Source organism: Oryza sativa, chromosome 2, assembly GCF_034140825.1.
Source record: "Oryza sativa Japonica Group chromosome 2, ASM3414082v1".
In the NCBI taxonomy this organism is placed as follows: domain Eukaryota; kingdom Viridiplantae; phylum Streptophyta; class Magnoliopsida; order Poales; family Poaceae; genus Oryza; species Oryza sativa.
In genome coordinates, this window is record NC_089036.1 from 35,806,056 (window position 1) to 35,833,137 (window position 27,082).

Consider the following 27,082-nt stretch of genomic DNA (forward strand, 5'->3'; position numbering starts at 1 on the left):
ATAGTTCAACGTGTTGCGCTTTGGAGATTGGCAATTGCATATGGGAACAGACGCACTGCATGACGTACATATATGTAAGAAACGCATAGCATGATGTACACATTGGCTATATTACGTGCCAATGTTCGTTTATCTTCATCGAAAAAAAAATATTATCACAAAAACGTGAAAAATCTTTCATACAACATTAAGACCAAGGTGGCAATTCACTGTAATCCTATACAACTAACAGTATACTCTGGAATGGAAAATATATTTCTGGCACATATGAGTGCACTGCGCTTTTGCTTCTGATTTGTTGTGTTGTGCCCAAACAAGAGAGGCTCACAAGCACATGGCACCGACGGTAGTACATTGCCCTAGACATGTGCGGTTGTGCCTTCCTTCCATCAAGAGAAAGACGTCAAATTCTCTCCCATCTCCAGTTCTCCATGACCGCCTTTCGCACATTTCAGTTTCAGCACCTTCAGAACTAAAGAATAAATTCGCGTGCTTTCCCTGCCATCCCGCAGTGCCATATCGTTTCAAGGAGGATGCTGCTCGGCAAAAAATTAGTACCTGCTGCTGAGGCACTATGAATGAAGTTCATGTCATAACACAAGGCAGGAGAATCAATCCGCGGACGAAATAATCGCAATGGCTGCTGGCTGGGGCACTATGAATTTTCTGGAAAGACGGTCTGGATGAACTTGAGGAAACGCTCCGAGTAGAACTGGGGGTCCACGGCGGAGATGGAGATGGAGTCGTACTGCATGGACTTGACGGCATGCTCTATCTTCTTTGACATGTTGTACTCCTGCAATATGTCTATGATACCCAGGTAAAGGACCACGTCGTACACCTCCCGAAACGATTTGCTTTCCTCTTCTTTAGGGTTCTGCTCTGCCCTTGCAGGCATGTTAACCCCTAGCTGGATCTGCAGCCTGTCAAGTGTCAACACAAAAAAAGAGTAAGACACCTGATTGGTAACCCTCCTACTTTGGGATGAAGTGCAACATGAGGAAACTTTTCCTTGTAATGGAATGCTTGGGGTGCAAGCAACTCAGAGCCATGGCTGTAAAGAGGGTTTCTTACAAGGAAAGAAGATATTCACCTGGCTGTACCAGGAAGTAGTAGATCTACTTCCGCAAATCCAGCGGCTGTTGATCGTAAACGGCTACCTCTTATGTGAGGGCCAACAACCACACTGTTTTCATCACCACCTCTTTGAACCAACACTAGACCTTCCGGGTAGTTGAAAGCATCGTCCTCCTGAGCGTCTGCAATTGTCGATTATAAACATCAGCTCCTCAACTGTATTAACAAAATATATTATGTACCAGCTGGAAAAAGTGTCCACTTACCTTCTTCTGAAAGAACAGTTAATCTATCTGCTGCCATGCTTCGATGATAAGATGCACGCGTCCGAAGGTGCTGGGGAGCTCTATAGTGCACACCAAGCAATAAGCTGTAATCCATTATCCGTTGGGTCCTTAGAAATTCACTGTCAGTTTCAATCTGCCTGAAGAGAATAATAATAATTGTCAACCACTGTTGAAAGGTTGCGTGATTGCTCTTTGTGAAGGAAAACATATGCAAGAAAATGGAACCACAGCAGCAACACTGTACATGTGCGAAAATTGGTACTTTTTTTGGTGGACACCAGATCAGTGCCAAAACCAGATAATTTTATGGCAACACATTGCAGAACTTGGCATGTACTTGACATTGTTTTAAATGGAAATGGGTCATTACATCCATGAATCCTCTATCATACATGTGCTATCTATTTAGTGACATCCTTCAACTAGTTAAATTTTGTATTTAGAGGATATACAAGTTGAACAACAATTTAGAACAAAAAGATATGTTGATTTGGCAGCAAGTATAATGCAGTTACACAACAAACCATATCTTAGAATGATAATTGCATGAGAAAATATGCTCACTTAAGTAAAGCCTCACGCCAGGAAGGTTCAAGATAAAATGAATAGTTAAGATCCAAATCCTTCAGAGTTGTGTTCTCATCAATTTCGATTTTGTCAGTAGAACGGCCTAAGGATGAACCTTTCAAATCAAATCTCCGATGAATCCTCAATTCCGTGCAAAACATGTTACCCATTACAACAAAGCGAAACTGCAATTTGCAAGTGTTAAGGATTGTCACTGCGCAAGAAATGGGATTGGAGCTAAAGAAGTGTAGATAAATCCGTTACCTTTTGACCACTAGAAGGCTTCACCCTGTGGAGGCCAAAAAACTTAGTTATGAGGGTGTTCTCATAAGTACGGACATGATGGTAATATTTTGGAAGCATTCGTAAAAGAACCTGCAAGGATCATATAGAGTCATGAAATGTTTTTAACTTCCGCTTGCTAAGTAGGTGGTGTTACTTATAATGTATAATTTATCGAAGAATCTACCATTAAAGAATTTTCTAGCACGCTTATATGATCTCTGAAAATTTAAGCATAAAACAGAACCTGGACTTCAGATTTCCGAAGAGTCTTGATCATGAATCGATCATCTTGTGATAGGAAAAAGACACTTCCACTCTTTCCTGGAGAAGATAACTCCCTAAGTGCAGAATTTCCACATATAGAGATCATATAATCTGCAGCATCAATCTTGAACATCTCCCTCAAATTTCTACAAAAAATAAAATAAGAACAATGGCCATTTTAGGTGTGTGACAGAAAGAAGAGAACTATAAGCTAGAAATAAGAATAAAAAGAAAAGAAAAAAGGTACATAGCTACGTTCAGATTAAGTGATGATAACTACGTTAGGTGAGTATGCCAATTCTAAAGATCATGTAAATCTGCAGAATAAGTGTATGGGCATATCTTAGAGATGTACATTGGGATGAAAGCTAAATAAGTGCAATGAACCTGAAAACCATGGGACAATAGTCCTTCCATTTGAAGTCTTCTGCAGGATGTGAAGGAGTAAGTCGTGATCCTTCTTTGGGGAAGGTCATCCAGAAACTTGCTCGTGGACCAAAATCTGAAGCACGGACTTCACGTTTCTGAATGGGCGTAATCTTTCCTACCGTGTACCTAAACACAATAATGCATTGATCATTATAGGATATAATTATTACTGATGTATCACCATCATATTGTCCTACTAACTAGGAAAACTCTCATTTTAACTTAATAGATGATGCAATATTTTGCACGAAAGTTCTTAAGAGCAATAAAAAGTGCTGCTAGAAATACTCCCTGCTTAGGCCAGGTGCTGTATCTTAGAATCCAAAAAAACTACTACCAGCTAGCAAATAAAAAACCTTGCATTCTAACTTTTCAAAAGGTAAATGTTACCGTGGACACTATTACGCAGCACAAGCATTAGACAACTAGAGGGACCTGAAATAGTTCTGTTATAGTTTTAGGATATGTTGTCAAGAGAACTAGAGAAGACTATCTATAAATGAAAACGATCAACAGAAGAGAGTAGGTCAGGACAGTATTAGTGGGACCAAAGAAATTAACGAACAGATGTCATTCAAATCTTGCAACTACGATGCCGAACTCAGAGGGATTACCTGATTCCAAGCTGTAGACTGAGCATAAGATCATAGCTTCTGTGACCCTTAATTATTGTCTCTCCTGGCTTTTTTGTCTCCCTAACAATTTTCTTCTGGCGCCGTTTTGCCTTCTTGGACGAATCCGAAAAACTCCTGTCAAGTACTACCTCGCTGATTAGAACACCTTGCATATATTCCCGTTCCAGCATAGGCAGATCAGAATCATTAATGCTTTCAGATCTTTCTAGGCCAGAGCTTCCAGTTGCGTCATGGCCAATGAATTTTTCAATGGCCACCTCAAGGCTCCACCGTCTTTCCAAGGATACATTTTTCGAATGAGGTTGCTCACTTGAGTTCCTTCTAGATGAAGGACCTGAAGATTCCCGAGTTAAGCCAACCTTCATGTTCCCCATGTCAACCGAAGAAGAGTGAAGGATGCGTGAGCCGTGATTCTGCCTTCTAATGTCAGGCAGCACACCTCGGTTTCTTAGATTATTGATGTAGAGCTCATCATTAACAGGAACTCTGCAACCTTTTGGATAGAATGTGCCTTTCCCATCCTTCAGTCCCTTGGTCCAAGTACCAACATAATACCCACACTCATTCCATGTATAGATTCCATACCCGTGCATCATGCCATCTAACCAGTTTCCTTCATATGAATCCCCATTTTTCCAAGTAAGAGTTCCCTTCCCAGACATCTTGCCATTCTTCATATTGCCAACGTAAGTGTTTCCATTTGCCCACGTATACTTGCCATGGCCTTCTATTTCTCCCTGAATCCAAGAACCGTCAAACATGTCTCCATTAGGGTACGTCTGGCATCCAAGTCCATGCTTACGATTCAATTTCCACCTTCCCTTGTAGACGATGTTGTCAGACCCGGTATATGTGCCTTCACCATAAATGTAGCCACCAGAGTACTCACCCTCGTAGGTGGCTCCAGATGGCCACATTGTCTTTCCTTGCCCATGCCTCATCCCTCTCCTCCACTCACCATCGTAAGTGCAACCATCTGACCAGACATACCTCCCTGAACCCTCTGGTGTGTTCCCCAATAATGTGCCGAAATAAATATCCCTGTTGGAGAGCCTGATCTCTCCAACTCTGAAGCCAGGGTTTGTTCCAGAAGCATGAGAATCTTGGCCATTTGCTAAACTGGACAGTACCTCCTTTTCGATATTGCAACTAGCGTCTCGGAACAGCTCTACTCTTTGAGAACGGGAGATCCCTTCTAACTCATTTGGAAGGACTGCAGGGGCTGTCATGCATAAACCCACTAGGAGGACTAACCCACAGTCGCGAGGAAGATACTCCTAAGCACGGCCTGTAAAGAAAAGTTCACGAGACACATCAGTAATGTAACCTGTGGAAACGTATCCAAGTGAGGATAAACTGCGTTACAACTTATCCTATTGCAATATTCATAGAAAGAAACCCTTCACAAAGAAATTGATTGTGCAGCTTTAACTAGAAAATGAGAGACAGTCAAGATCAGGTGTACAAAAAAATTAGATGAAATTTATATTCCTTGAAACTACAAACCTAACTAATCGGAGATGAAAATCGTTGTAGTACACGTCCTGTAATCGTATCATGACTATTATTGTCCAGATCATTCTGTTGATCGTCACATCGTTTTGTGAAGGCAAAACAGTAAGGACAATGGTAATCAACAGCAGCACTAACTAGTAGTAGCAGATGGTAAGACCCCACCCACGGTCGTTTCCTCAATTGTTTGCTGTAGGAATGTAATCAATCGGGCATGAAAACTTTAGCAACAAATTTGGGGGCCCCAAATGACGTGAGCGGCAGTTGGGCTCATACGCACAGCAAATGGAGGAGTCATCCAATATCCATCACAGTGGCATTCGGAGCTTGCAGTGAGTTGATAACCAGGAAAAAAGTAGTAGGCAGCAGGACAGGAGGTGTGTGATCCAATCGTGCGTAGTCAGTAAAAACTGAAGGTTAGTCCCCTCGAGACAAATCCTTGGGAGTGGAGAGATATTGTATCTAGTAAATCAAAACAGAAGAGGGTATTGTTCGAAATTCAGAAGGGAATTACGGCTCGGAATGAATCTAATCCTAACCCAGCCTAAATCTAAACATATACACGCAGCAAACGATCGTCCACACAAAAAATATATAGTAGAGGAACAAAAACGAGGAAAAAAAAACGCGTCAACGTGCAACTGATTTAGGAGTAGGGGAAAAACGATGGAAACGTGTAGAGTAGAGTGAGGGGGATCCATAAGAAGCGGGGGTTGGATTCACTCGCTTTGGGTGATGGGTATCATCATCCGATCAAATCAACCAATGGATGAATCATGAGAAGGCAAATTCGATAGAGCACAACACAGACAGAAGTCAGTGAGGGATTCAATTCAAACTGCAGCAGGAGGAGGAGGCGTGGTTGGTGGTACGTACCCAGGGGGAGAGGAGGAGGCGATTGCGAGACGAACTCGACGACGGCGACGACGAGGCGGAGCAGCAGCAGCGAATCGAATGGCGATCTGGAGGGAATCCCTCCGGTGGATGCGGTTGTGATTTGGTTGGTTGGTTGGAGCGGAAGCCTCGCCGTCGCCGTCGCCGTCGTCCTCCTCCGGCCGGCGTGCGTCGCCGACGAGAGGCCCCTCTCCGCTGCTGCTTCGTCTCGTGTGGTGGTGTATGCGGCGCTAGATCTTTTACTACTACTAGTACTAGTAGTGGCCTGCCTGCCCCCTGCCCGCGACGCCGCTCGATCACTTGACTTATTAACAACAACAAAACCAATCAACTTATACTAACAAACTTGAGTAGTATTAGTACTAGTACGGAGTATATTACCTTTTCTTTTTTATCTTTCCTTTTTGCGATTCCTATAGTATTCTTCTTTTCCGTTGATGACGATGGTCGATACGAACTAATTTCTCTCTCTCTCTCTCTGCCTTTTTTTTTTCAAAATGCCCTTCTTTTCTCTTAATAACAAGTTTAATATTATACCTAACTAGACTTTAAATCATCTATATTCAATTTAATAGCCGGTTCATACAATATAAACATATACTACATAATTTATAACTGGTTCAACCTGTCATACATACATGTATCTTAGAGTCCGTATTGCAACTAGCTACAAATCTATGGCACGTTGTTTTTCTCTCTCCTATTTTATCTTCTCGAAATATATTTATATCTAGCTTATAATCTGCTATTGTACTTGCTACGGAAAACAAAGTGCGCGATTATAGTGAGATTAATTAAGTATTAGCTAAAAACTTAAAAAATGGATTAATATAATTTTTTAAAGTAACTTTCATATATAAAACTTTTATAAAAAAATATACCGTTTAGCGGTTTGAAAAACGTGCCGCGAAAAATGAAGGAAGTGAGTTGAGAAAGAGGGGAAAAGAACATAGCTTGATGGTTTTCACTGTCTCTAGTCCCGATCTACCGTCTCCGTCTAAAATATAAGAATCGAGTACTATATGTAATATATATTTTAAATATGTTCAGATAGTAAATATATTTTACTAGAAAATATCCGTAGTATACTTGTGGCGGTTAATCAACGTATCTGTCTGCACAAGTTAATTACATCCTTCCTTTTAATTCTCTCCATTTTAATTGACAGGCACTGCCATCGCTTCAGTTGAGGTCAACGTACTCGGCACAAATCACAGGTCAAACCTTTAATTAATTACCCTCTCTTACGTGCACCAATCATGTCCTCCGCATCATTATCGATCTATTAGCACGCAACACACCACAGTACTCGTAGTAGTAGTGCTTCATCATTAGGTTAATTTATTTACTCCTGCATCGTTAGATTAGATCTCGGGTGAAGTACGTTATTAAGTAGTACTAATTACTTATCTGCGGATCGATTAGATTACAGCTATCTAGTGCTGGTCCAGTGATCCAGTCTCGATTGCGAGCAACATGAACGCTTTAATTCCACAATCCACACTTACATCCATCTTGCATGTAAATATACAACCGCAACTTGCACAACAGAAGCAATAACCTTAAGATCTACTGTACGTACTATACCTCTGTTTTCAAATATACTTCAAACGTGTGTTTACATTTACAACTTTACAACTGATTATTCTTTTATATGGTAGAGAGTGTGCGCGTGTTTTATACGAGCATCTGCGTTTATAATTTGTTTTAAAAAATTAACAACATCATATACTACTTTACTTTTTTTAAGTATATGATGTTATTGACATTTTAATAAATATTTGATCATTCATATTATTTAATTTTTTATACATAAATAAATTTTAAGTCACACTAAAAGAATATTTGATGATGAATTAAATCATGATAATTAAATGATAATTATATATTTTTTAATAAGATAAATGCTCAAATATATCTTGAAAAAATCAACAGCGTTATATATTAAAAAATTAAAAAAAACAGATAGAGTATTTATTTAGGGGGTAACATAGAGGGGATATTTACATTCGTTTGAGCAAGTGACAGTAAAGAAACAAAAAGAAGGAACAAACCAACAAGGTCATTTTCGATAGGCTACGCAGGCCGGCCGGCCGGCCGAAACAAATGGGTCACAATTAAGCACGAATTTAATTGGGGAAACGCCATCATGTCATTCACTGGATCGAATCTGCAAGATTTAATTAAGCCGTACTCCGTTCCGTTCCAATCCATACAACGATTTTTTTGGTTGCTCGGTTCGGTCGGTTGTTCATGTGTCCCAATATCTCCTCTCCTTTTCTTCTTTTTTTTCCCTTCTTCTTTTAACGATGCAGTAGTGTACTGCCCACATCACAAATTATAAATGTTTTGACGTCTCTGCCTCAATATACTTGTCCATTGACAAATTTGGAAGTATGTTTAGTTAGTTCAACATTCCCGTTCCATACCTCCACTTGCAGTATTTTATATACGTCATTTCTTTTCTATATATACATGTCATTTCATATATAGACATCTGTACTCCTTATTAGGAGGTTATGTTGGTGACAGTGAATCTAATACCCTATTTACTCTATGAACTTCATAATAGAAAACAATCAAATCTAAATAAATAGTCATATATAAAATCATATTTAGATGAATATCCCCTAAATTAAAAATATACATAACGCATTTTATGAACAAAAGTATATTGCTATTTATTTTAGGTAATATTATTACATTATATTTTCTTTTTTTGAGTAAAGTATGGGTATTTAGCTAGTACGTGAAAAACAAGGAAAAAAAACTGGGGTTTTTTAAGGCAGAAGTGAGTCCGATTCATCTTGATCATCTACATCAATGCCGTCTTAATTAATTACCTGTAAATTAAGTGAAGGCCACTATCTTTCCTTGATTAGTTAATAGTACAATTTTCCAGCTAAGCTAAGCTGTCCGACCAGTTAACGAGCATCAGGCAGGAGGATCATCATATCCTGCTGATTAAATTAAGTTTGGGACAGAGAATTGCTAGTTAGCTCCGTGTCCCTTCAAACATCATACATTCAAATGGAAGATGATATATATAGGAGTAATATAATATATCTATGCATATCCAGTTGCGTCGTACAGTGTTATGAATTGTCCTCATATATATCGATCAGTCATATTCATATAACTTTGTCCCTTGTTTGTTTTCAATCTTCTTTCTCATGTGGTTGCAGTATGAACCAAAATTGAAAACGATATTATTCCAAAAAAAAAAATGGAAACGATATACATAATGGCTTGTGGCTGTATACATATATCCACGATATAGTAGCTAGTACTGTGGATATGATTTAGTAGAACCGTATAGTACACGTGAATCAATTAAGTACATATATGTTGAGAAAAAAATGATGATGTGGTGGTAAAGTCAGGGGTGCATACTATGTATGACGTACTCCAACGGACCATCACTAACCTTTAAACAATGATATCCATAGATATTACATATGTATGGTTTGTGCTATCAATAGAAATTTAGTAAGCTCAGATTTATTATTGGTTGTTATTTCCTTAGAGTATATGTTAGAATACGTATTTGTGAATGTGTGAGTGTGCCGTGCGTATAAATCATCTAACCGGAAAAAAAAAGAAAAAAATCAAGTACAGGTGTTATAGCAGCTGATGACAGCAATCAACTCATCGTGACATTGACATGAATGTGTTTATTTGCTCATCTCTGATTAACCGGTCGGTCGGTCGGTTATCTGCCACGTGTTTCGCACACTGTGCATACGTATGCATGCATATTAACATCAATCACAGAGACAAACTACATATCAAATTAAACGTTCGGATGCAAATTAAGATATTTCCACTAACTGGCTAGCTTGTGTTAGCTATAGCTAGCTAGCTTATTTATCAATAAAAACATACAGTACCATGTATATATTATGGTTTCATTAAACAAAAGTAAACCATATTTCATATTTAGGGATCAAACTTCAGTGGTTGAGATATATTCGACGAACGTAAACAAATACACAAAAACTTTCAATCGAATGTATCTCGCCAAACAAGATCAAAGAAGAATATGTGATGCAAGCAAAACATGAACATTATGCGCAATTCGTATATGGACATGGCATAATTAAAAAGTTACGGGTAATGGAGATGACCTGTTAAATGTGTATCTTTTGTTGCTTTGCATCGACCGGTCGGTTCATTGATTTCAAGGTAGATCAGATGCTGATGCTCTGTGTTAATAATTGTTTATGAGCTATAAGCTAGCTAGTGGAAGCCCATGGATTGATGAAATACAAGCTGGGAAGCAAGATGCAAAGCAGAGCACACATTTCTATTTTTTTTTAAGTGCCAAATTTGCAACATGCTAAAGCAGCGGTTTTCGTGATCAAGCTAATTTAAAACGAGCTAGCAAAAATATTCTGCAATCTTTGGAAGTTGAAATGTAGGATGGATGGATTGATTGATTCTACAGAAAGTGAGAACAACTTTGGCCACATATATATGTTTTCTTCCACTGAAAATTCTTGCAAGCTAAGGAAAGAATTAACAATCAAAATAACTTCATCTTTTTTTAGCTTTTGACATGAATTAAGATCACCAAAAAGATTCCTTGTTTTGTTGTAGAGAGTATAACATAAAGAAAATGAATCTTTGTACAGAAAGAGCGAAAGATTGATATCCACATTATATTGGTCGTATACTTTGGGAAAAGAAAGAAATTAAAGGACGGTAATGACCGACTTTTTCCTCCTGAAGAAAACAGTTGAGATCATCTGACTATAATATCGTTTTGGATGCATGGTATACGTGCATGCAAAACACAAAAGTTTGTACTTACGTAGAGAGCTAATTTCAACCATGGACCATTTTTTTTATAATTAAAGAAAGTACGCTATCAGTTGGAAATGTACTTTATGAGAAAGTTGGATGGAAGATTGGAAGAGAGATAGACGCGTGGTTGGTGGTCCGTGCCTTTTGATCGTATGAACGTATGATCATAGCATCATTTTGGTCTTGATTTTTGCAGCACATGTACACACATGTAACAGTATTAGTACGTGTGTGTAGCCCACTTAATTATTAGTAATCGAGACTTTGTTTAATGTGTGGATCGAGTCGAGTGAGCACATATATTCCGGCACGCACTACAGTGTACTATAGTATAGTGTTTCTGGTGTGCATTTTGTTTGATCTCCTTTTCAATTCGCCAGCTAGCTTAACTGGATCACCTTTGTTTTTGTCTTTCCTTTTTTTTTTAACGGGGTACATGGCACGCGTCTACGTCTTGTATGCTGCAAAATGATACTCTCTCCGTTTCAAAATATTTAACACTGTTAACTTTTTAGTACGTATTTGACCATTCGTTTTATTCAAAAATTTAAGTAATTATTTATACTTTTCATATCATTTGATTCATTGTTAAATATACTTTCATGTACACATATAGTTTTACATATTTTATAATTTTTTTTAATAAGACAAACGGTCAAACATATGTTAAAAAGTCAACGGTGTCAAATATTTAACGGAGGGAGTACAATCATACAGCTGATAGCTAGATGCATGCGTGCTAAGCATATAGGCATCTGATCCCTGATCAGAACCTGAAAAGTGCACGAGACGAGAGCCAAACTGTACGCATGAATGCACGATCGTGCTGTCACCATGCATGGATGCCAAGCTATAGCTAGCCAAGCATATATCATGTGTTAGAGTGAGAGTGAGACTACTCTTTTTTCTGTTCATGAGTATATGCTGTTCATGAGCACTACTCTTTTCTTTTCACCCCAAAAGGTGCTTTATGTTTCTCCTAATTTAAATTAACTTTAACCAAATTTTTAGAAAGATATCAATACCTATAACACTAAAATTAGCATAAAAAATCTACCATTGAACATGTTTTGTAGGTACTTCATCCATTCAAAAATATAAATATTTCCATATTCATTTTGAAAAACGTACTGAAATGTTTATATTTTTTTAATAGCTAAAGTATTTGTTCTATGTAAAAGTGCTGATTTATTTCTCTGTGAACTTGATTAACCTATAACACCATCAAACCTTACAATATGAAACAGAGTAACTATATTTTTCTTTCTCAAGGAACTACCTTGTGTACTCTCTGCAGTCAACTTTACTGTGCCATTGTCACTGACATGTGGACTCGACGACATATCAGGTCCATATGTCATTGACAAAGGCATAGTACATTAACCGCAGAGCAGAGGATCCTGATCCGTGTACTACTACTGTTCTGTTCTTCCCTATCCCTAGAGGCAGCTGGCTGAGAGGACTCAATCAATTAACTGGTGATCGATTTGATTTGATCTGATTTAATGTGCATCGTCGTTGCCCCTGTTCTGTTTTCTTAATCAAGCAGCAGTAATTTTCCAACTCATTCGATTCCAATAGATTAGATATAGATAGGTAGCCTGTTGCTGTATGAACTATCGGCGTCACCCACCATGGAGATCGAATTAAGGTCATGGATGCATGAATGCGGCCCTACGTCCGTCTAAAACATGACACAAACCAAAAGACAAAAAAATATTGTGTGGGTTTGGTTTATCGGACGGCGCCGCTCTTACTCTGGAGTACTTACCTTAGCTTGCGCCTGCAGATTCTATAATTATCTATTGACCGTTTCGTCTAACACTGATCTCATCCTCCTAATCCTTGCACTCACCTACTTATACTTGATTTAATTATTTAAGTCTAATCAAAATATCTCTCTGATATTGAGCTCTTTTTTTTTCTCCCTTTGAGCTGTCTATATATGTGATCTAATCGAATCAGCCGGACTGATCCTCAACTACACGCTTCATCATCCAACGCTCCAGTGCTCCACCATCTGCATTCCAATTTCCAAACCACTTCCCTAACTTTTTCCACCCTCACCCACAAACAAATCTAACCCAAATAGTTTATGTACTAACAGGATGACTAATTAGCTCAGCTTTGCCCGCGGCACACACTTTTGGCATATAAAGTCCGTGTCAAAGTTTCAGATGAAAAGTTTCTGGATGGAAGTTTCCAAACGAAGGTTTTTTCAGATGAAAGTTTTCATTAAAAAATGTGTTGAAATCCCTATGTTTGGGCCTAATAATACAGCGACCAAGCGGCCCAACCTACGACCACCAGACTGCCTACGTGCCATTTTGGCCCACCCAACCCAAATATTGTAGTAGCTCTATCAAACTATATGACTATAAAGAACGTGCACCTTTAAACAAGATTACAAGACAAGTATCAGTTGCTCTAGACTCTGAACCCTTTGTTGTTTACATCATGCCCATTTAACCCCATAACATTAACACAAATAAATTTGTCAAAAAAAAAAAGGTGCAAGAAACTGACTTTACAGGTAGGATGGACAGTGGCAATGTGTAAAGACCAAGCCCCGTGATGTGACACTGCACCTTGGAGTTTCAGCAAAAATCTCTGCAAGTAAATCATTGCATGAATTCAGCTGCTAACACAATTGACGAAATGTATATGACAGCTTAAGAACGGAGCAAAAGGTAAGGAACAATGGAATGCCTTGCAGATGAGCTTACCTGGTGAAATCAGAATTCATCCAAAGCCCACCATCCACTAAAGATTCAATCAAGCAGCTTCAGGGCTTATTTCGCATATACGGTCAGCCTTACTTGAGCTGTGACTTCAGGGTGAAGCTTAATCTCTGCAATGTATTCCCCAATTTCACGAATTTCTGGCACTGTCACGAGACGCTTGTCGACATCCCTACATGAAATAGTTTCCGGTAAGCAAAGCAACAGCAGCAAATAGAGCATCGCAATCCTTCCTTAAAAGGTAGTGATTGTCAGTGCACTTAGAAGGGCATACCTATTAAGTTGTGACTTTATGATGTCAACAAGATCTTGTGCTGTGACGCTGTAGAATAGAAGAAAAACTTGTTATTAAGTGCAAGTAAAATAAGACGATACATAAAGAACTATCTACTCGATAAAAACTTGCCTCCCAAATATCTGTTTTCCTTTCCCACCTTTACGTGGCACTTTGAATGCCCCAATAGTTTCAAAAACACGGGCAAGTTGCTGTGCCTCTTCTTTTACCTACTCAAGCACAAATGCTCAACAGGGTAAGATTATGCTAACACTGGATGAAAGTTCTTATACTCTTATGGAAAATGATATTGGTAGGAACAAATCATGCTTTAGACTTTTTACAAAATAAGCTAAACCACAACTACGTACCCTGGAGAACAAGGATTAGTAGGGTATAACTACCACAGTAGTTTTTAGACAGACAGGAACAAATAGGAATAAGTTTCAACTATATCAATTCTTACTGAGTCCACAAATAGAATAATAGGTTTACTTACCCGCTTCTTTTCAGCATCTATCCTCTCCTGTTCTACTTGCATTTCCCTGTAGACAGCAGCAGAGGAAATTAAGTAGCTTACTAGCCATCCTTTTACAAGAACTAATTGAACATGTTGAACACCCCAGAAGAACTGAACTAGAAATGCAGAATAGGCATCTATAAAAGTTTGCAGATTTATATGTCAATCCTGGGCTCCACAAGGAGGCAAGAGATACAATGGCTAACACAACAGAATAAATAGCTGCAAATTTACACCTGCAGCATACTGTGAAAACCAACTACGATGAAACATAAGCATACGTCAATTAATTTACTAGGAGCACCTATCTGTTGGTTGAAACATAGCCTATACAATTCGTGAGATGTGGTAAATGACTGTAAGACAGAAGATTACTTGAGTACTTCTGGGGTGAGCAGCGTTGCCTTGCCCTTTGGCAGAAGGAAGTTGCGGTAGAACCCGGCCCTCACTTTAAGCGTGTCCCCTTTCTTCCCCACCTCTGCTATGTCATCTGTCAGTATGACCTGGGAGAAAAAGAAACTCAAGTGAAGTAAATCAAATACGGAATCGTGCATTACATGCTAAAGTATAGAAATGCATAATAGACAAGGAAGATGATGACATAGGCTTGGAACATTTTACAGTTTACAGGTGCAAATTTTGAACTGGGTGTATCTAGATGCCTTTTAGTTGCAACTTTCCCTACAAACAAACAGCATGGCCAAACCAACAATTCCGGCGTTCCGGGGCATATACAGAATCATATTAGAGATGACTTTTGCATCTGAGTTGCAATGCTAAGAGGCACCTAATTAAAAACATGACGATAGTTTCTTCCATTTCCATGTACTGCATCAGAGCATGCGTCCATGGCAATGTATCTTTTCCTATACTCAGATGTGTGAATGCACACAGTAATCTTAAGCTTACAGCTGCTGCATTTCGAATTTTTCGATCGATGGAATGCAGTCGCATGCGCTTTGTAATCTACTGTACTGATTAGTGGACAGGGTGGTGACAGACAGTACATTGGGTATGGCTAGTTCTAAAAGAGGCAAAACAAAAGCATCACCAGCAACAGCTTGTTCAATCAGTCAGTACTAGTACTGCTTAGCTCGAACGAATCGCAATTAAATACATACATACATACATGCTGCAACTGTGGAGAGAAAATACAAGTGGAAGCCAAACCTGGCGATACTTCTTGACCTTGCCCTGGGCGACGACGACCAGCGACGGGGAGCGGCGCGGCGGGAGGCGGGAGGAGGGGGCGGAGGAGGAGGCGGCGGAGCTCCAGGCGAGCGTGGAGGCCATGGCGTTGGGGATGGATTGCGGGGGAAGGGAAGGAACTGCGGCTGCTGCTCTCTTATCCACTTCCCCAACGGATTTGGTGCCCTCTCTCTTGGGCTTTGCGCTGCTTTGGGCCTTTCAAATCGGCCCAGTATCAAAGGTTTTCTTCGGGGTTGTCATGGGCTTGAAGATTAAGGGTCATTTTGGTTTGGCGCTCCTTCTTGCCTTACTAATTCTTTGATAACTTAAAGGTCAAAAATAAATTATTTGGTAACTTTGAATAGTTAACACGTAACTATTTGAATTAGAGTCAAATTTTGCTAAATCAATAAGGTGAAGCCAAATAGACAATAACAAAAATTTAGTAATACCAAAATTTACTCAAGATTTGGCATTGCCAATATTTTGGCATGGTTTCATACCAAACAAGTCGTAATAATAATCCACCAAATTGTAACCCCCTTCCACTCAACGTATAGAGAAAGGTAGGAGATATATATGTACGTGATACCTCGACGATATTACTAAGATAGATAGATAGTACATGTGATGCCAAGATGTTATAACATACATTAAGAGAAACACTCAGGGGTCTTCCGGCTAGCTCCACAAGGTGATAGCCTAAATGACCTGGATTCGTAACCTCACCCCTTCTAATTATTTGATATTAGGTCCTTCACTAATATTCATGTTATAACATAAATCGAGAAATATATTATTATAACACTATTTTGGTGCTATCTTGAAACTCAACGATACATCACTAGCTACCATTACGTATAAACGTGTATTAATAGTATAAGCAAATATCAACGAGTATCATCAAGTATCAATGTGCAAGAACGAGTATTAGCAAATACTCCGTATCTTCATGAATAATATCAAAGAGTATAATCAAGTATCATTGTTTAATTATCAACGAGTATCATCAAAATATCATCCTCGTATATCATACTCCAGTATCATCTTGTTGTACTTTTTCTGACAAAGATCTCCAGCTGGTGACCTGTTTCTCGAAAGGAACAAAAATTAAAAAAAAACCTAGCAAATCGTTCTTAAAAAGAATGGCGATTATATATCTTATTGAATTAGTATGTCTACTGCTCAACGAGATGAGAAAACCGAAGAGAAGAGGGGTATATAATCGAGTATATGTCATCGTCGTCGTCATGTCATGCAGCCGTCCATGACTTCGTCCTTCCCGCCATCGGAGAAACCAAACAAGCGGACTCCACGAAGCTAGCTAAGCTAGCTAGCGCGCCAAAACTTTAAAAATCCTCACACCCTCTTCCACCTTCGCTTCATCTCCAATCCAATTCTCCATCGATCGTTACACCCAAAGATCGAGATACCAATACCATGGAGGAAATCTTGGAATCCGAGTACTCGGCCGCCGCCGCCGCCGGCGACGCGGCGTCCTTCGTGCTCTCCCGCTTGCCCCACCCCGACACCACGGCCTCCGCCGCTGCCGCCTTCGTCGTCGACGTCGCCGGCGCCGGCGGCGGACGAACGACGACGCTCTCGTTCGTCGCCCTCCGCCGTGCCGCGCTCTCCCTCGCCTCGGGGCTCCGGTTCGGGCTCGGCCTCCGCCGTGGCGACGCCGTTCTGGTGCTCTCGCCCAACTCGCTCCTGCTCCCGCCCATAGTTCTTGGCGTTCTGGCCGCCGGTGGCGTGGTGGTCGCCGCCGACCCGGGCTCCACGGCTGAGGAGGTGGCCACCGTGGCGCGCAGCTCGGGCGCGGTGGTCGTCGTCGCGGCGCCGGAGGTGGCCGAGAAGGTCGCCGGAGCAGGCGTGCCGCTGCTGCTCACGTCACGATCAATGGATCCCCGTGCGCTCTCCGCGGAGGAGCTCATGGACGACGGTGACCCGACGGCGTTGGCTTCTCCTGAGGCGTCGGCGGCGGCGGCGAGGCCACGACCATCGGATGTAGCTTTCGTGTTCTACTCCTCGGCGACCACCAAGACGGCGGCGACCATGACGCACGCCGACCTCATCGCCGCCGTCTCCGGCGCAAGCTTGCCGGAGGAGGGCCGTGTTTGCTTGGCGTCTCTCCCCATCTGCAGCGTCCACGGCTTGCCGCTGCTCGCCCTCGCGCTCCCAGCCGCCGGAGTGACCACGGTGCTGCTCGCCGCCTCGCCGTCTTCCGATCCAACGGCGGCCATGGAGGCGGCGGCCGCGCACGGCGCCACCGACGTCGTGGCGACGCCTGACGTCGCGGCGGCGCTCGCGGCTCCCCTGACGATGCTCTCCTCGCTGAGGAGGGTGACGGTGGTGCCTGCTCTCGCGACGACGGAGGCGCGGCAGGCGTTCCGGCGGTGGCTGCCGTGGGTCGAGCTGACGGAGATGTCCGGCTCGCCGGAGAAGATGATGGCGTCAGCTTCGGAGCAAGTGCAGGTGGCGCCTGACGCTGCAAGCGCCGCGGTGATAGCACAGTAAGTGCGCCCTTACTGAAGATTCTATGTATCAGTCAATATTTGACACTTACGAAAAAATGGCACATTTCACCTTCTTTACATGTCAAAATTCTTGCAGGCAAAACAGCGGAAAGGCCCATTCAATATCAGTGACAAGTGAACCAACTTCTTCGGTAAAATTCTCGACTCAACATCACTAGAAAAATCATGCATGAAAACATATGTACTAGAACAAACATTGGCAAGGAACGATGTCCTTCTCGGGGTTTATGAATGAGATACACACAGAATTGAGACATGCATATAGTGACAACTGAACCAAATTTATATCTGAATAGTATATTTGCAAGTTTGAGGTATATAAACAATGTATTCATCCCCTCGCCGAAACCAATGAACACTTTCTACTTCTGTAACACCGACTACAGAAAAGTATGCCATGACGAACACAAAATTAATAACTAATCAATTATTTCTAGAATGTGATACAAATGATTCGGTATATTTGTATGATGTTATGCTCTTACTATTGAATGTCTAACTTGCCTATGGAAAATTTCTACCAGGTGCCACTACTTAAGAAGATTCAGAAGACTGTCTTGGGAGATATTATCTCAAAATCAACCGCGAACAAGATCTTGAGGGAGCACCCAGAAATTATCTCAAAACTGTAGCAGCTCTGCATGCGTCTCTCTGCTTGGTAGCTGCTTGTCTTGGTGTTGGTGGACCTGACAACCATGCTCAAAGGGTTACAAGCACTGCAAAAGTTGTACTGTGAAATATAGCGAATTGAATGAGTGGCAACAGATTACGAAATTATAGTCTGAATCAAATTGTATGGAAACGGGCATAATGCATGATAGGAGAAAAATGCAGTATTTATGCTAGCACTTGATTTCTGTACCTTCAGCCTCCAGGACTTAAGTGACAACTCTGTGTGTGAATTTGTATTTGGAGTACAGAAGAAATGCAGGTCTAAATTCAAATAACCTCTGTGGGTACGTGACTACATGTATTTGGTATCACAGCATTTTAGCAAATATCTTTGTCTCGAACACGCAGGAGATCTACATTTTAGCAAATACGACTTGCATATGATTATATATATGATATGACATTTTGACCAAGAAAAGGTTCTACCCCAGATGATCTGTTATTGGGTTCATTTCACAAATACCAACTTTTTTATCGGCCGACTCACACAACCACTACATAGGAAGAAATACTATAAAACAATAACTCTTGAAATGTTCGTGTTGCCGATCGTTATATATTACCATTTTATATCAATGTTACAATAGCAATACCAAAATGAGTTAAAATTGGCAGCTCACAAATCTCATCATTCTTAAAATAAAGTTCCAGTAGTAAAGTGGTGCAAAACAAAAGCGCTTTGACAATTACTTAAAGCACAAGTACACCAGAAGTTCCACTCCAGGATGTTGCAAGTAGCACTTACTATTCATCATCAGAGATCTCTGCACTTCCTGCCACCCACTTCCAAACACCCCCAGATTTCTGTCTTTGAGCAGTTGTCATGGTTTGCTCCACCTGAGATATTTGTTGCCGCAACACTTCTAGTTCATTCTCCAAAGAATCAGTAGATTCCAGTCTTTTATGAGCAGCAGCAATTTGGGACTGAATTAACGAGAATAAGGAAATAGGTTAGCGTTCAGAAGCATGTAAAAGGATCAAACAAAAGAAGATGGCATGCTCATGCTTAGAATTCATTGTAGTGCATTAAGACAGAACCTCCAGTTTCTGGCACCTAGAACCCTCTGCTGCTAACTGATGTTGAACTGATTTAAGCTCCTTCATAAGAAAGAAAAATAGTGAGGATTTATTAGAGATGAATTGAGAATTCCATTTTACAAAATGGAAAATAAACATGTACCTTTGTCAATTCACCATGCGATAACTTTACCATATCTAGTCTATCCTTTAGTTTTGAGTTTTCATCACGAACTTCTGCCAGTCTGGACTCTAGCTTGCCTTTCTCTCCATTAAGTGCATCAAGTTCAGTAGTAATTTGTTTGGAAGAACCTGAAGGCTGAACTCTCTTCACATCTAAATCATCCGTTGCAACAATGTCTCTGGTTTTCTCATCAGTTATTACAGCATAGGCAGCTGTCACAGAAGCAGCTGCGGCGGCAGCAGCTGGTGATTGGAGCAGACGAGGTTGCACTAAATTCCTTGGCTTAAGTTTCATAACAAATATCTGCAGCAGTGTCCACTTGTGAAGAAATTGCAAATGGAAAAATGTGCACCAAAAAGGAAGGGAAGATGAAAAGAGAAAAAAGATGCAAATTCATCCTGAGTGTGTCAAGCATTGAAGGCACAAGACATGTGACACCTAAAAGTAAAAAATCTACAGATGGATCATTTCAAAGCTGAATTGAAGTACTATGCATAGAACTAAGTCACTCTTTTAAATTCAATACCTCATTATTGTATTGTCCATTGTAACCACCAAAGGCAACCAGAAACTTTTCGCCATCAACTGTGGTTGAGCAAAGAGTGAGACCCTGAAAAGTTTTTTTTTTAAAAAAAAGAAATATAATATTAAAGAAAAGTTGTCAGCAAAGCAAAATCCATTATGTTCTTAAAACAGTAGAAAGAGAAGCATCCACATTTGCTGTCAGGGACTTGAAATTACTGCTGAAGTTTGAGGAAAAAGAAAATTATCTATACCATAAATTGTGGTGGGTACAGATTATGATGATGTAGATTGATCAGAAATATATAGGAGTTGTTAAAGCTGTATAAGAAATACGATTTCATTTTCAGCAATCGCCACAGAACTGTGCAGGAAATTCGGCTAGTTTACTATTAACATGATTTGTTTTACGTAAGTATAGAGGAAGGAACTTCCTATTCAAATGTGTTTGTTCTCACAGTTGTGCGATAGAAATTTATATGAGCAAAATTTATCACAGAACTAGGTAGCACAATTGTTTACCTCACAAGCAAGCGGATCTCGGGCTGGCACACTGGTGACTACAGACCAAACGAACTTGGAAGCATTCATCATAATTGTATCAGTAGAACCTGCATCGTTGTATTTTCTAGCTACTTCAGCAGCACAGGTGGTGCAAATAAAATGAAAATATGAGCATCATGTGTTCAGGAATTACCACTTGCGTTATCTCCGCCACCAACTATGTACCAATTTTCATCAATCATGGTACCAGCATGACCACTCCTAGGATTTATGTGCGCGCCTTGAGTGTCAGGTTGAGACCACTCCATCTGTAAGCATTAAGCTTCACTTAATCAAGAATGAATAGAAAACAATGTTCATAGGAGTATTAGTCAAATCATAACTTGGGTTGATATAAGGGGAGGAAATAAAATTCTCCTTCATTCAGAAGCACAACATGATTTGTTTTATGTACCTATTGCCAGCTTATGATATACGGTAGTTGCTGTTAAGTTTTCGCCATAACAGACTGAAGTTGGATCTTAGTCATTGCATACAACCACCCAGAAATTCAACCTTAGTTTCCATTAACTGGATACAGTTTGAAACTTGAAAGGCCTACTAGAACCTAGAACTACCAGTGCGGGGGGTTTGGAGATCTTCAATAGGCAATCAATGAATAAATATCAAGACAACTGAGTAACTTTTTGCCTTTGAAACTTATGGTATGTGACTCAATGCACAAATCCATCTGTATGGCAAGATACATGGAGAGTATATAACACTTACAGTTTGCAAGTCAAGAAGGTAGATATCACTAAAGCATGTAGAGTGAGAGGAACCGCCAAAGATCAAAAGATACTGATCAGCATAAACAGCAGCTGAATGATCATACCTAGGAGCTGGACCACCTTTCCTATTTCACACAAAGATAATAATGAATTATGCAATAACAATACGTAAATGGAACCTTGCACAATCAATAAATAAATTCTTACCCTGTTTTAACTTCTTCCCACATCATTGTCTCCAGGTCAAGTATATGAAGGTCGTTCAGAAGTCGCCTCTTGTTATCCTCTCCACCAAACATTATCAGTCGAGAACCAACCAGGGATACAGATTGACCACCACGAGATATCTGGTTGAGAAAAGCAGAGAAGTTCAGTATTCAGAAAATTCTGCAGAAAATATATGCCAGCACATTCAGTTCTATCACTTCAAAAGAATTACTTTTTGTTTCAAATACAAAAGGAAATGATTCTTACTGGAACTTTTCCATATGTATCAACAGAAGACCAGCTATTTGTTTCCACATTAATAAGCCAAACTGCATGCAGATAGTCAGCACTATCATTTAAGATAAATACCGGTCTTGAAATTTTAATAGAACATAATTAAAAAACTGCAAGGATGATATTACATGTTAGCAAGTACTATAGACTGTTTGGGGCACCTTGAAAGTGAAGCTAATTATGAAGCATATATGATTAAATAGAAAGTTCAGTACACTGTGTACAAGTGCATAACATAAGGAAATGTAAAAATCATCACTTAAAACAATATCAAAGTTAATCCGAACAGCCTTTAAACACATGAAACTACATCGAGTAATTATCTTAGTCAGCATTTCATTTGCATCTCATTTTTTTGCCAGGACATATGAAATGACATGGAGCAAGGAATAGTCGGTACCATTTTACAGGTAGAGGCAAAGAAAACCAGGAAAGGGTTCTGAACTAACGTACAGATTGCTTCAGTTCCCCTATTGGAGATTATCTATCTTAAGCGATAAATAGGTCCATATAAAGATGTAATGTACATATAGCCGCTTCAAATATTGCATCTATACAATATGTAAGGTCATAAAGGATCATGGTAATTGGTGGTGTGGCAAAGCAATAAAGTCATAAGTGGATTATTTAGCAATATATATGTCTAAGAAGATCTATGATAGGAAGATTCTGTGCTCTATGTTTCAGTGTGACGATATCTATCAAATAATTGTAGAGCTTTTGAATGAGTACCTGAAACCTTGTTTGATGTTGATGTTCTGGTGTTCCCAGCTACAACCACAATATATTTTTTCCAGTTGACCTAAGTGGTGACACTATGTTAGCATAGGAAACATACCAATGTTGGATTGTATGATAAAAATATTGCTAAGTTGCCATACAAGTGAAAGAGAAAAGATAGTAAGTTTACCAGACTGTGGCCTGCTAGTGCAGGGAATGAAGGGTCTGTGGTATTATTTTCGATATTCAACTGACTTGAATCTCTAGCAGCACTTAATGCTGACCACTTGAGTGTCCTAAAATCAAAGACCTGTGAAGTTTTCCCTTGTTATGATATAGAAGGAGAAATGGCATGAGAAACATGATTTGTTAGAGTGCATTAGTGCAGACTGAAAAACCTGGATATCTGATAGATAGCGGCCATTACGACTCCCACCAACCACATAGAGTTTTTCACGAACCACTTCCGCAGCATGCTGTCATGTATTAGCACTTCAATAAAATATGATAGACAACATATGGAATAACCAAAGAACATCACGCTATTCAAGTTATCTTTTCTTTTCGGCGAACTCGCAAAAGCCTTGCGCATCGATATGTTAGCAGGAAAAGAGAGATTTTACAACTGCGACCTGCTGAGTGCTGACGCAGATCATGGGGGTTTACAGGGGAGAGGGAGGGCACGCTAGATTAACTAGGGTAGAAACCATACTCCTGAGAACAACAAGGAGAGGAGAAAAGGAGAAAGAGTAGTGACTAAGCACCAAGAAGATCTCCTAGGGGACTAGGCAACGCTGCAACCCAAAGATTTTCAAGTTATCCTTATCATATACTATCTTAAGGTTTAATGGGTTTCACAGTCTAACAAATGGAGCACACTACAACAACGGTTTCAGTATGCCGCCTTGCATAAACTCTTTGGCTTTAATCAGATAACCATGAAAACAGGACAGTAGGGAAATTACCAAAATGTGGCCACACCCGCGTATCTGAAACCAAAATTCTCTCAAGACTACTTCTGTCGGCCATTTCAGTCCTAATGCCAATCCCTCGGCATTGTCCCACTATACGCAGAGATGGCATCTCCAAAGCCACAGGATTAGGCACGCGGTTTGTCACATTTTCGCATTCGTTTGTTCTTAACGTGCGTTCCCTGAGAATTGATACGACAGCATCTACTACTCGCATTCGTTTGTTCTTAACGTGCGTTCCCTGAGAATTGATACGACAACATCTACTACTCCAACTGATCAATACGGACAAAATTACGAAAACTACTGCTACAACAATAAAAATTAAAAATCAGACGACAAGGCCGTGAGTAATCGGAGGTAGAAATGGAATTGGGCGCACCTTGTAACGCGCGGATGGGCGCGGGGATCCCCCGGCGGGGCTGAATGGGAGCCACTGGTCGTACGGCGCCGCCGCGAGGTCGCCGGCGTCGCCGTTGATCCCCTCCCCCATTTCCGCCTCGAATCTGCAGGGGATCGATGTGGATTGGAGGACGGGGATGGGCCGGGGTTTGGGGATCTGCGCGGTGGAAGCTTCCTCCGCGGATTGGATGGATTCCTCCCAGAATTTTGACTCGGAAAATTGGATCTGAGGCCGCGGCTCGGATTTCCAAGCGAGCGCGGATCACTGGAGTGGACTCCTCGTTGGTTTCTGCGTGTCACGTTCGCTATGAAATACGCCTCCCTGTTATGAAATCGTAAATGGAGCGCGAAGGCGTATACACTGGAATGTGTTCTCACGTACAGAAAACGTATTCTCGTGAATACGCGTTGGCTTACGATTGACGTAAATGGTGGCCTGTACATCTTTTGAAGGTGAATGCGCTGATGAGACGTTGGCATTCAACATGTACTTTGGTCCAAGTACTATAGGTGCGGAAGGAAAGTGTAGATTAATTATTGAATTGTCTATTGTTGTGCATATTATTGGATTTTTTTACTGTAAACTGTATTTCTTTTATTAACGTATTCCCTACGTACTCGTAAAGGAAGTCGTTTTGGACAGCGACACGGTCTCCAAAACACAACTTTAACTTCTTCTTTCTATAAAAATATTTATTAAAAAATAATATATGCATACTCATATGAAAGTATTTTTCAAGACAAATCTATTCATATAATTTTTACATTTTCAAACTCAACAACTTGAGAGTTATTCATGATTTATATTTCTAAGGTTTGACTTAAACATTGTCCTAAACGAGTACGGAGGAAGTACAAATTTACTCAAATGTGCGTGCGTACGTAGTTAGTATTACCTCCGTTCAGAAACAAATGTCGGTTTTTACTTTGAATTACCAATCTCTCACCAACTGTATTTTTATAAAATAATCTGATTATAGTATCAAAATTGTATCATTAGTTTGTAATCATAACCACTTTACTAATAGTTAAAGTTTACTACTGCTTGATCAGATCAAAACTAACAAAGATCAAAGAAGTACAAAAGTGATACGGAGTGCTATATAAAATGCGCAAACAAACTTATCGTGTGCCTTATGCGACAACTCGGAGACGTAATGCGATCGATACACCTTCCCTAGGAATGAGCTGAGGTTGACAAGGCATCCTCACTCTCTCTTCTCTATAATATTTTTAAAATCCTGATTAGGTGTCCAGTTAGAATCATTAACCTAATACTACGAAAGAGCTGAAAGTAGTGTGAATCTTAGAATTCTGGGCCTTTTGGAATTGTGTTTAGCTAGCCATATCTCGAATCATAGAAAGCGACTGAACTATTTAGCTAACACCGACAGGCAGACAACTGAAGAATGGTGTCCAGATAGCTACCAGAACAATAGCATTTTTTTTTGTCATAACCAGATGAGTTTGGTTAAGCTAACGGATTAATTTTTGGTACGGTTGATACGCATGCAGTGATGTAGATGATGCGTGTGCTCTGAGAATTCTTGATACATCAGCAAAAGTTCTCCCGCTGTTAAATGGAATAGTAGTATTTGTTGGTGTGTATATGTTCAGGTTCTTGTTTCTGAATAAGGTAAACAATGACATGTTTTTGTCATGAAATCAGAAAAGATAGTACTGCTGATTGAACCCCACGCGTGTAGCGTGCTTATTTTCCAACGAGGAACAAATTGAGAAATGTTGGAGATAAAAGGTTAGAACAGTTAGGGGTTGGTAAGTTTGCTTTTTTCCCAACTACCTCTTGTTCCATCTTCCATACATGATGCATGCTTCACCGCCAATATGTCAATCTTCTGATAGCAGCTCGCATTTTCATTTATAACAAACTTGTTTAACTATGAAAAAATTAAGTAGCTAAGAATGTAAGCACAGATTCATAACCTTATTCAGTTCTGTTGTCTGATCTGAAAATTCAGACTACAAAATGACCAGAAAAACCAAAGATCAGCATTATATTCGGATCGCATAAATGCTGAGAATTAAGGTAGATAAACCAAAACATAACATATACTATAGATTGCTCATCCTTCCCCACCATGTGTCATTAAGAGGACTCATCATCACTGACATCAGATGAACTTGTTGGTCAAGTCTCCCCCAGATGATTATTTATCTCCGATGTTCGTGGCCCTGATAACCAATTAAGTTTTAACCTACAGGTATGTTTTCTTAATGCTGGTGCTACTAATTAACCATCTTTGAGCATTTAAGGGTGCCATTAATTTGAAAAATACAACTAGGTAAGCTAGCTTGGTGGTGTATTAAGACATGTTCATATGCTATTATACTATAAACATCATTAATGGGTATGTAGACAGCTCTGTTTAAGAAACATTACGGTAGTGGGCTTTATTTTGCAGGGTCAAGGCATATCCATCTATGTTCATGGGATATTCCTAGTATAGAAGCATCCATTTTAGTCAACGGTGTGTATAAATACGGCATGTCTCCCGTACGTGATTCATGTTGGCGACCTCTTCTCGCTCGCAACTAATTAATCAATTATCCGCGGTTTTAAATTAATTTGCGTCCTAGTACTTACTACTCAGAGATTCAGAGTCTAGCTTGTTAATAACTGAACAACCTAGTTGATGCGTTTGGTAACTAACTAGCTAGCAGGGTTAGGAGGAACATGGCATGCAATGAATCGATCGAGAGCCGCATCATCCTCACCGACCAATCCAATTTAAGGTTGGGTTCGTATAGGCAGCGAAAGGCATATGCAGGTTGCAGGGCTGGA

General features: G+C 40.1%; 4 protein-coding genes across 5 annotated transcripts; 1 reads left to right on the forward strand and 3 right to left on the reverse strand.

Moving 5' to 3' along the window:
• Positions 1–41: 41 nt before the first annotated feature.
• Positions 42–6,228, reverse strand: LOC4331188 (phosphatidylinositol 4-phosphate 5-kinase 9). 2 transcript variants are annotated; one of them, XM_015769202.3, is made up of 9 exons: positions 5,933–6,228; positions 3,524–4,832; positions 2,868–3,035; positions 2,461–2,626; positions 2,196–2,306; positions 1,929–2,116; positions 1,344–1,501; positions 1,094–1,259; positions 42–923 (listed from the first exon to the last, which is right to left on the reverse strand). In XM_015769202.3, exons 2-9 carry the CDS (start codon positions 4,771–4,773, stop codon positions 656–658), a joined length of 2,475 nt encoding a protein of 824 aa, XP_015624688.1. In that variant the 5' UTR covers positions 4,774–4,832; positions 5,933–6,228; the 3' UTR covers positions 42–655. The 2 variants fall into 2 exon arrangements, with proteins under 2 accessions (XP_015624688.1, XP_066163496.1); XM_066307399.1 differs by having other exon boundaries at positions 1,075–1,259.
• Positions 6,229–13,128: 6,900 nt separating this feature from the next.
• On the reverse strand, positions 13,129–15,603 carry LOC4331189 (large ribosomal subunit protein bL9c). Its single transcript, XM_015769206.3, has 7 exons — positions 15,462–15,603; positions 14,667–14,794; positions 14,271–14,316; positions 13,904–14,001; positions 13,772–13,819; positions 13,483–13,669; positions 13,129–13,366 (listed from the first exon to the last, which is right to left on the reverse strand). The coding sequence occupies exons 1-6, from the start codon at positions 15,582–15,584 to the stop codon at positions 13,549–13,551; spliced, it is 564 nt and encodes a 187-aa protein (XP_015624692.1). The 5' UTR covers positions 15,585–15,603; the 3' UTR covers positions 13,129–13,366; positions 13,483–13,548.
• Positions 15,604–16,919: 1,316 nt separating this feature from the next.
• On the forward strand, positions 16,920–18,648 carry LOC4331190 (4-coumarate--CoA ligase-like 3). The gene is made up of 3 exons (XM_066307689.1): positions 16,920–17,992; positions 18,093–18,147; positions 18,541–18,648. Exons 1-3 carry the CDS (start codon positions 16,920–16,922, stop codon positions 18,646–18,648), a joined length of 1,236 nt encoding a protein of 411 aa, XP_066163786.1.
• Positions 18,279–24,563, reverse strand: LOC4331191 (acyl-CoA-binding domain-containing protein 4). Its single transcript, XM_015769207.3, has 14 exons — positions 24,260–24,563; positions 23,305–23,382; positions 23,097–23,216; positions 22,919–22,988; positions 22,160–22,221; positions 21,893–22,032; positions 21,684–21,810; positions 21,109–21,223; positions 20,934–21,022; positions 20,416–20,499; positions 19,869–20,192; positions 19,727–19,786; positions 19,434–19,612; positions 18,279–18,702 (listed from the first exon to the last, which is right to left on the reverse strand). Coding segments are annotated over exons 1-14 (1,560 nt in total). The 5' UTR covers positions 24,371–24,563; the 3' UTR covers positions 18,279–18,701.
• Positions 24,564–27,082: the final 2,519 nt, after the last annotated feature.